This window comes from Dunckerocampus dactyliophorus, chromosome 1, assembly GCF_027744805.1.
Source record: "Dunckerocampus dactyliophorus isolate RoL2022-P2 chromosome 1, RoL_Ddac_1.1, whole genome shotgun sequence".
In the NCBI taxonomy this organism is placed as follows: domain Eukaryota; kingdom Metazoa; phylum Chordata; class Actinopteri; order Syngnathiformes; family Syngnathidae; genus Dunckerocampus; species Dunckerocampus dactyliophorus.
Genome location: NC_072819.1, coordinates 41,910,676 through 41,921,046, shown reverse-complemented (window position 1 = coordinate 41,921,046; position 10,371 = coordinate 41,910,676). Strand labels below are relative to the sequence as shown.

At 43.1% G+C, this 10,371-nt stretch overlaps 1 protein-coding gene across 1 annotated transcript; it reads left to right on the top strand.

The window, feature by feature from the left end:
- Window positions 1-2,518: 2,518 nt before the first annotated feature.
- ddx23 (DEAD (Asp-Glu-Ala-Asp) box polypeptide 23) lies at window positions 2,519-9,723 on the top strand. Its single transcript, XM_054779749.1, has 17 exons — window positions 2,519-2,632; window positions 3,291-3,448; window positions 3,556-3,675; window positions 4,914-5,007; window positions 5,077-5,142; window positions 5,238-5,376; window positions 5,465-5,598; window positions 5,755-5,867; window positions 5,951-6,094; window positions 6,178-6,403; window positions 6,691-6,836; window positions 6,927-7,104; window positions 7,300-7,542; window positions 7,624-7,775; window positions 7,868-7,976; window positions 8,083-8,257; window positions 8,619-9,723. Exons 2-17 carry the CDS (start codon window positions 3,291-3,293, stop codon window positions 8,840-8,842), a joined length of 2,421 nt encoding a protein of 806 aa, XP_054635724.1. The 5' UTR covers window positions 2,519-2,632; the 3' UTR covers window positions 8,843-9,723.
- The last annotated feature ends 648 nt before the right edge of the window (window positions 9,724-10,371 follow it).

The window sequence follows — 10,371 nt, the reverse complement described above, 5'->3', positions numbered from 1 at the left end:
CGGGGCGTAAACTGAATTAGGTGGTGCGGTACCCCATACTCCTGGAGTACTCCCCACAGGAATCCCAGAGGAACACTCTCGAATGCCTTCTCCAAGTCCACAAAACACATGTAGACTGGTTGTAGACTCCCCTGCAGCTTCAAGGACCCTCTTGAGAGTGTAGAGTTGGTCTACAGTTCCACAAACACGACGAAAACCACACTGGTCCTCCTGAATCCGAGATTCAACTATCCGGTAGGTCTTCCTCTCCAGAACCCCCTGAACAGACATCCGATCGGTGCCGATTGTTTTTTTTGTTTGTTTGTTTTAATAATAATAATAATAATAAGCTTTTGTTACAAACATGAATTTGTGGAACTGAATCTGGTTCTGAAAAAAGCTCTTAAAAGCATTAAAAATAATGCAAACAAAGTACTTCCTGTGCGAGCTCCCTACACCATGAGGCAGCAGTCCGGGCACAGTGAGAGGAAACTTCCGCTGTAGCTATGGAGCCGAATATCCAACGTTCAATGTGAAACTAACTTCACCATGGTATACCACAGACATGTCTGCATGGTGGTGTTGCATTTTCTTCTTCTTGCGTGTGGCGCGAGTCGAGTGGCAACCAGCTTTGAGGCGCATTACTGCACCCACCATGTTGGAGTGTGGCTCAGAGTACAGTGAGCAAAACAATGGCAAAGTCACAAAGATAACATTCAGGGTGTTTATTGTGTTCTCTAGGTAGTGCAAGCAGTGAAACAAAAGTGTACAAAACTGCAAAAATAGTCAGGAAAAAAAGATTTATAGCCACTTAAATGCCGCAAACACGCTAGGGTAAGTTTGAATGGTTTTGTTTCTTTGTTGAAACCAGAAATGAATGCTATGTACCTGTATGTAATGCGAGACGCGCTGGAACACCCTCGGTGTGCTGCCGCGTCGCTAAACTGAACAAGGGAATCCAATGAGAGAGCACTCTAGTCCTCCCTCAAGGAACTCCAAAAAGTATAGGTATTATGAACTGCTGTTTGGCGCATAAGCGCAAACAACAGTCATAACTAGTCCCCCCATCCAAAGGCGGAGGGAGACTACCCTCTTGTTCACCGGCTTAAATTCCAAAGTACAGGCCCTGATCCGGAGGGCAACAAGAATTGCCACTCCTGCCTGTCACCTCTCACTGCTGGCAATGCTACAGTGGAATAAAGTCAGCCCCTCTCAAGAGGACTGGTTACAGAGCCCTTTCCATGTGTTGAGGTGAGTCCAACTATATCTATAGCCGGAACTTCTCCAACTCACGCACCGCCTCGGGCTCCTTCTCCACCAGAGAGGTGACATTCCACATCCCAAAAGCTAGCTTCTGCAGCCGAGCATTGGACCGCCAAGGTCCCCGCTTTTGGCTGCCACCGTACTCACTCTGCACCCGCCCCGTTTGGCCCCTCCCATGAGTGGTAAACCCATTGGAGGTGGGACCCTTGTTGCCTCTTCGGGCTGTGCCCGGCTGGGCCCCCTGGGCGCAAGGCCGGCCACCAAACGCTCGCCATTGTGCCCCACCTCCAGGCCTGGCTCCAGTGGGGGGCCCTGATGACCTACATCTGGGCATGGGAAAACTAGGTCTATGTATATTACTCATTATCGGGGTCTATTTGAGCTATGCTCTGTCTGGTCCCTCACCTCTGTGCTATTTGTCTTGGGAGCCTCTACCGGGGCATAAAATCCCCAGACAACATAGCTCCTAGGATCATCAGGACAGGGAAACTCCTCTGCCATGACAAGGGGGTAGATCAAAAAAGAAAATGGGAAGAATTCATATTTTAAATATATTTATTTTAAAATTTACAGTTCTGTTATATTGGCTCAGTGAACACTTAAAAGTCTTGAGTCTTGAAAAGCAGAACAAAAAACAACAGCTAAGAAAAAAAAGCTAAGAAAAAAAACCCTGCCATGTCTCTCGTTTTTATGCATTGATCTACCCCACTCATGTTTATTTTATTTTCGGAGCCATCAAATCAACTGAGAATGTTTCACCTTCAGAAGGGCGCCTTGTAGTTCTCTTGATCTTCAGGAGGAGGGAAAGGCAAGTCCAGAATATCAATGAATCAGTCAATCTGCAGTTGAAAGAAGGAAAGAAGTTTTGTCTCAGAAATGCTTTTTGAAAGTCTTTTTGAGCTCTACATTATCATCTTTTTTCAGTTCGAATAATAAGGCATATATTAATTTTCTTTTAAATGTACATTTCAGATAACTAACACATATGGCTAAGCAACACATTAAAGATCATTTGAAGGTTGTATCTTCAAATGTGCACTATAAAAGCAATCGTCTATATTTGGCAATCAATCTAACGCGATAACAAAATGAACATGTGTTGGTGAATAATATATATATTTTTACGTAAGACACCGTCGCCACCTTGTGCTCGAGATACGAAAGCAGGGAGTTATTTTTGAACAGGCATTGAGGTGTTTAAGAAATCACGGCCCTGAAAGTGCTTTGCTTGCCGGGAAATGTAGTTTACAACTGTTCTTCATGCCCCAATATGGTTGTTGCTCAGTACTACAATTCCCACAATTATATGTTGACTTTCCTTGCATGAAGCGTTATGGCGTCTTCTTGTAGCGTACATTAATCGCAAGTGTTTTGTTTACAAGGCATCACGGTAAGATAAAAACGCGGAGAAATATTTGATGTGCATTTGTTTTGAACACTCCACTTAAATGAAATTTCAGTGTTAACTATTCGTGCAATTAATCGATGCAGAATTAGCTCGTTGCTAAGTTGTTAGCTTACTCAAGACGCTAGTTGATTCACACCAGTCATTCCGTCGAAGTGCTCACCATGTACTAATGCAAAAGCGTTGTACAGGGAAACCTGTTTAGTTTTTTGTATTTTGTGGATATTTATTGTGGGTTAGCTCCCCGAAGCCTCGTTTAATCATTTAAAAAATGTGATACTCGAAAGTAACAAAATAAGTGAGGTTTGATTCGAGACATTTCATGACATTATGGTATGATCACTACCCTAAAGATGTACACATCTGTATTGATGTTTTTGTGTGTGTACGGTTTGTGGTAGCGTAAGCGAATTGCGTCTGTTGTTGTGCAGTGCTTTGTAAATACAATCAGTACACCGATATTAGGGGAATTTACTATTTTGGCTTCCTATTCAGATTGGTCACGCTTGATTGGCTCACTAGTAAATCAGCAAATTAAAAATCACATTCTCATATCCACTCGCATGAAGGCAACATTATTTGAGCGGCACAATAAGCGTAACTGACCATACCAACCATCTACATATTATCTTTATGCTTGCAGATGGCAGCCGATTCCTCAGATAAGAAAGATGCGGAATCCTCGGGGACCAAAGACAGAGAGCGGAAACGCAGCCGCTCTCGGGAGAGAGATCGGAAAGCATCACCTACACGCAAAAGGCGTCGATCTCGGGAACGTAATCGCTCTAAATCTATAGAAAGGTATCCTCAATGCAAAAATGCAACACTTACTCCATTTATTCATTCTGTTCGTGGTTGTGGTTCAGCTTGTCTTGTCATAAGTCATCTGGTTTGCATTTTGACTTTAGGGACCGCCGCATGAAAGACAAGGATAGAGACAAGGAACGTGACAGAGACAAGGAGCGAGACAGGAACCGTAAGGAAAGAGACAGCCATAGGCGTGATAAAGATCGCATCAGGCGCTCCAGGTGTGTGCCTGTCTGCACTGCTCTGTGAAACACAGTACAAAGATTTTCAAGTGAACAATTTTTGTGTTTGCCCCCCTTCCTGATTTTTAAATTAAAAAAAAAAATTTTTTTTTTGCATGTTTGTCACAAATTTAAATATTAGTCAATGACAACACAAGAGAACAAAAAATTCAGTTTTAAATGAAACTTTTTATTATTTAGGGAGAAAAAAAAATCCAAACCTACATGGCCTGTGTGAAAAAGTGATTGCACCCCTGTTAAAGCATAACTGAGATTAATTGAGATCTCTGGAAAAGGTTACAGAGCCATTTCTAAAGCTTTGGGACTCCAGCGAACCATAGTGAGGACACTTATCTACAAATGGTGAAAACATGTACTCCAAGAGCGCAGTGACCATTATGTCTGGCGTAAAAGTAGCGCCACATTTCAGAAAAAGAACATCACACCAAAAGTAAAATATGGTGGTGGTAGTGTGATGGTCTGGGGCTGTTTTGCTGCTACAGGACCTGGAAGACTTGCTGTGATAAATGGAACCATGAATTCTTCTGTCTACCAAAAAATCCTGAAGGAGAATGTCCAGCTGTCTGTTGGTGACCTCAAGCTGAAACCAGCTTGCGTTCTGCAGCAGGATAATGATCCAAAACACACCAGCAAGTCCACCTCTGAATGGCTGAAGGAAAAACAAAATGAAGACTTTGTAGTGGCCTCGTCAAAGTCCTGACCTGAATTCTATTGAGATGCTGTGGCATGACCTTAAAAAGGCGCTTCATGCTGGAAAACCCTCCAATGTGGCTGAATTACAACAATTCTGCAAAGATGAGTGGGCCAAAATTCCTCCCCAGTGCTGTAAGAGATTCATTGCAAGTTATCGCAAACGCTTGATTGCAGTTGTTGCTGCTAAGAGTGGCCCAACCCGTTATTAGGTTTAGGGGGAAATCACTTTTTCACACAGGGCCATGTAGGTTTGGACTTTTTTTCTCCCTTTATTAACAAAAAAATCCATTTAAAAACTGCATTTTGTTTTCAGTTGTGTTGTCATTGACTAATATTTAAATATGTTTGATGATCTGAAACATTGAAGTGTAACAAACAGGAGAAAAAAAATCAGGAAGGGGAAAACACTTTCACACCACTGTACACTCTAATTCTTACAAGGGACTGAGCAAATTATGAAAAAATATCATGAAAAATGAATAATTATGAAGTTCACCTCACTGTTTTTGTCACCTCTCCCAAAGGAGTCTTTCACCAAAGTCAAAGGATTCCAAGATAAAGAGAGAGAAGGACATAAAAACAGAGGAAGAAGAAGATGACAAACAGAAAAAAGAAAAGGTGCAGTCTGGCTGAATATTTTATACTGTGGTTGTTTTTGAGTATTAAACCTGTCTTCATTCATTTCAGGTGCAGCCGCTGTCTTTGGAAGAGCTTCTTGCCAAGAAAAAAGCAGAGGAGGAAGCAGAGGCAAAAGTGAGAACCTCTCCCAAGTCCACCTTTTCTTCTTGTTTTTCACCGTCCGCAGCGCATTTCTAACCTCACCGCTTTACGTCTTTGCCCTTTTTCAGCCCAAGTTCCTGTCTAAAGCAGAGCGAGAAGCGGAGGCTCTGAAGCGTCGTGAGCAAGAGACAGAGGAGAGGAGGCGGCTGATGGAGGAGGAGAGGAAAAAGCGAAGAATGTTTCAAGACATTGGACGAAAAATGATGGGTGTGTTTCATCTTCTGGTTCACTTGGTCACGGTTCATCCATGGTTTGTTGCGCAGGTGTTGGTGCTAACAGGTAATGTGTGTTGCAGAGGACCCGCAAGAGAGGGAGAGGCGGGAACGAAGAGAGAGAATGGAGCGAGAAAACAACGGAAATGAAGAAGACGATGGTCGGGTGAAGATGAGAGAGGAAAAGGACAAAGGCAAAGAACTGCAGGCCATTAAGGTGAGTGAGATGTTGGAGAGCTGCAGTGGTGACCGAAATGAATCGCGGCACTCTGGAAAGACAAGTGTTGACATTGTGCAGCACAGTTTTGCCGCTGTTAAATTAATTTATGTTTGTGCACGAACTCTGAAATAGTAGTTTTTTATTTATTTACAGGAGCGTTACCTGGGGGGGTTGAAGAAACGCCGCAGAACACGTCACCTGAATGACAGGAAGTTTGTTTTCGAGTGGGATGCCTCTGAAGACACGTCAGTCGACTACAACCCCATGTAAGCCAAAGTCATACAGGAACATCCAATTAGGAGTTGGATAATAGTGGTAGGTATTTGATCAATGTGATGTGATCCCACAGTTACAAAGAAAAGCATCAGGTGCAGCTGTATGGACGAGGCTTTATCGCTGGCATAGACCTGAAGCAACAAAAAAGAGAACAGTCGCGTTTCTACGGTGACCTCATGGAGAAAAGGCGCACAATGGAGGAGAAGGAGCAGGAAGAGTGAGTATTTCAGAAATTACCGAGGAACCCACACGCTCCTTCTGTCTGGACACCGTCTCATCTGTGCTCGTCACTGACGACAGGACGAGACTGAAGAAGATGCGCAAGAAGGAAGCCAAGCAGCGCTGGGATGACAGACACTGGTCTCAGAAGAAGCTGGACGAGATGACTGACAGAGACTGGAGAATCTTCCGAGAGGACTACAGCATCACCACAAAAGGAGGAAAGATCCCGAACCCCATCCGCAACTGGAAGGAGTACCAACTGCCGGCACACATCCTGGAGGTCATCGACAAATGTGGCTACAAGGTTAGCATACCAGCCAACATGTTGTAGAAGTGAAATACTCAAATAAAATGAACACAATAATAAATTCTTACCATGGCCAACAACCACATTTAGCTATTGGACATCCTCATACTCCTTCACTGTTGTTGTGCCATTTCCTGTGGTAATATTTTGAAGCGGCAAACTGGCCTCAGATTGAGTAAACAGAAAGCTTGTGAGCCATCACTGTGTAATGCAAAAATGGTATTCTTTGTATTAATGATGTGTGAATATACTCTCTAGTAATTAATTTCCTTTTAAACATCCAGGATCCAACACCTATTCAGAGGCAGGCCATTCCCATTGGCTTACAGAACCGTGACATCATTGGCGTGGCTGAGACTGGCAGTGGTAAAACAGCTGCCTTCCTGATCCCACTGCTCGTCTGGATCACTACCCTGCCAAAAATCGACAGGTAACCTCATGATGTGATGTTACAAGCAACAATCTCGGTTGTTTTTCTTTTGTGAGACTCATGTCCATCCATGGTACTTTTTCCTTGCAGGATCGAGGACTCAGACCAGGGTCCTTATGCCGTGATCCTGGCCCCGACTCGTGAGTTGGCGCAGCAGATCGAGGAGGAAACAATCAAGTTTGGTAAACCGCTTGGCATCCGTACTGTGGCTGTAATTGGAGGAATCTCTAGAGAGGATCAGGGTTTCCGTCTCAGGATGGGGTGTGAGGTGAGAAGCTCATTTGACAAATTTGCATGCAGTACGGAACCCAACAGTACACGGTCGATTAAATGTACACACGCACAACATTAATCACCATGCAGTCAGAACACTTTTAATTGGACCTCAATTTTCAAATGCGTCAATCTACAGGCATTTTGGGTAATGCGTGACATGCACACCATCACATACATGTTCCAACAGATTGTCATTGCCACCCCCGGTCGTCTGATCGATGTATTGGAGAACCGCTACCTGGTCCTGGGCCGCTGCACCTATGTGGTCCTGGATGAAGCTGATCGGATGATTGACATGGGCTTTGAGCCTGATGTCCAGAAAATTCTGGAGTACATCCCAGTGACCAATCAGAAACCAGACACAGAGGAAGCAGAGGATCCTGAGAAAATGACCATGAACTTTGAGTCCGGGAAACATAAATACAGACAAGTATGTCACTCTCAATCATCCGTGTTGTTTCGAGCCTTTATCTGGGTTTCGTTTATTTTTTTTTTTATTGCTGCCTTGCAGACCGTCATGTTCACGGCCACCATGCCTCCAGCTGTGGAGAGACTGGCCAGGAGCTACCTGAGACGTCCCGCCGTGGTGTACATCGGGTCCGCAGGCAAACCTCACGAGAGAGTCGAACAGAAGGTGCTGCTTATGTCCGAGGGAGAGAAGAGGTGAGGCTTGTGGCGACAACACCTGGCATCCCTTTAGCCGCTGGGAGAGTTCTCCAACACTTGACACAACAAATGTCATTTGTGTGGTGCAGGAAGAAGCTGTTGGAGGTGTTGGCGCATGGTTTCGAGCCACCCATCATCATCTTCGTCAACCAGAAGAAGGGCTGCGACGTACTGGCTAAGTCTCTGGAGAAGATGGGCGTAAGTCATTGTAGTTTGCCATTTATTAACTATTTATAATTTCACACACATGGAACGCTCATGTTGCAATCTGTAGACATTAACAGGTTCTAATCTGTCCTCACAGTACAACGCTTGCACGCTGCACGGTGGCAAAGGTCAGGAGCAGAGAGAGTTTGCGCTCTCGAACCTTAAGGCGGGAGCCAAAGACATTCTGGTTGCCACAGACGTGGCTGGTCGAGGTATCGATATCCAGGATGTGTCCATGGTCATCAACTACGACATGGCTAAGAACATCGAAGGTAAGCGGCTTTTTAAAATGTTCCGTTTTTCATCTTTTATGACCAAGTATATGTGGCTAACTGTTAGTTATTAGCAATTCTAATAACAGAGGAGTAAATATTGCTACTAATACAGAAAAATGCGTATATCGACACAACGGAAAAGTCTTTTTGGTAACCTTATAAATCATCTTCCGTTAACCAGGAAGTAACTCACACACAGAAGGACAAACACATAAAAATGCTGTGCACTTAAGTGGTAGATCTTTTTTTTTTTTTTTTTGTGAGATTCTGGTTTAGTTTACTCTGAGTTATTTTGCTTGTCTTGTTGCACCACTGGAGTAAAATTCCGCCAATCACCCCCCCCACTCCCCCCAACCAGATTACATCCATCGTATTGGCCGTACGGGTCGTGCTGGTAAGAGCGGTGTGGCCATGACATTCCTCACCAAGGAGGACTCGGCTGTGTTCTACGACTTGAAGCAGGCCATCCTGGAGAGCCCCGTGTCCACCTGCCCGCCTGAGTTGGCAAACCACCCAGACGCTCAGCACAAACCTGGGACCATCTTGACCAAGAAGAGACGAGAGGAAACCATCTTTGCCTAGCAACTCATCCCACCTACAAAGAACTTACTTGAAGGTGTTTTTTTAATGTTTCCAACATTTACTTTGAACATTTCCAGGGTTACTGATTTCCCATTCAGTCAAACTGGATTTGTATTTTAGTCTAGGCTTTGGTATCACATGCAGCACTCATCCAAGTGGTAAAGTGAAAATGTGTTAAATTGAATTTGGGGAAAAAAAGACACTTTTTGGAAGTAAGCCAGGATTTATGCATAAAGGTAGTTCTTTATACCCTCTCTCAATTACCACATTATGGATTTCTTTACAAGAATCACAGCTGTTTTTTTTCATTGTTTGACTAAGTTCTGATGCAAATATAAAGATTTGTATGAAAAGACTTAAATACTTGTATGTCTTGTCAGTGACTGACATTTGAATGGGTTAACCATCCATCCACTTTCTATGCCGCTTATACTCACTAGGGTCGCAGGTACGCTGGAGCCTATCACAGCTGGTTTCAGGCGCCAGCCAATCGCAGGGCACATATAGACAAACAACCATTCATGCTCACATTCATACCTACGGACAATTTAGAGTCCCCAATTAACCTAACATGCAGGAGGAGGAAACCCGGAGAAAACCCGCACACGCACGCACTCATGCACACAGAGATGCCCAACGGAGATTCTAACCCAGATCTTTCAGATCTCCTGACTGTGTGGCGAACATAACCACTCGACCTGTCTGGGTTATGTACTTCAAAATCATGCTGAACATTTTGTAATATAAAATCCTTGTTATTTAGAGCCGAATTGACCACAGTGATGAATGCAATTAAATTAATTAAGTAATCAGGAGATTTCAGTAAGTTGTGATAGGATATTAGCAGCAAGAGGCTGTTGTTTGTTCAATGCAGCGTTTTGGGAATTTAATGGAACATGACCTACTTAGCAACCAGTGCTCTACTTGATTAAAGAACTTTCATGCAGCTGGAAGAGTAAAATATACATTTTACATGTCTTGACTTAACAGTGTCACAAAATTTGCCAGATTTTCCTCTAGCTTGAACTGTTTTGTTTTTCTATAAATGTATATCCTAAATTCAGAGATGAAGCACTGCATGCCATACTATGAGGCATTGTAAATACTGTACATATTTAATTACTATAATACAATGCTAATTGTCTAATATAATGAAATACAATCTACCCATATAATTAAATGTTAAAAAGGCAATTCAAATGAAGTTATGACTAAAGGGATTATTGTAATTGTTTGATTTAAATATAAAATATTATGGAGTTATATACTAATCTATCCATCATCTATGCCACTTATCCTTACTAGTGTATGCTGGGGGCCTATCCCAGCTGACTTTGGGGTACACCCTGGACTGGTCACCAGCCAGTCGCAGAATACGGTATACCAATGTAATTCATTACAACGATTCAAAATACAATTCAAATTAAATACAAAAGGTAATCGATTACTACAGTTAAATTATAATTATTTAATATCATTAAATGCAGTGGTATCATATACCAATGCGATTAAATACAATGATAAAATAT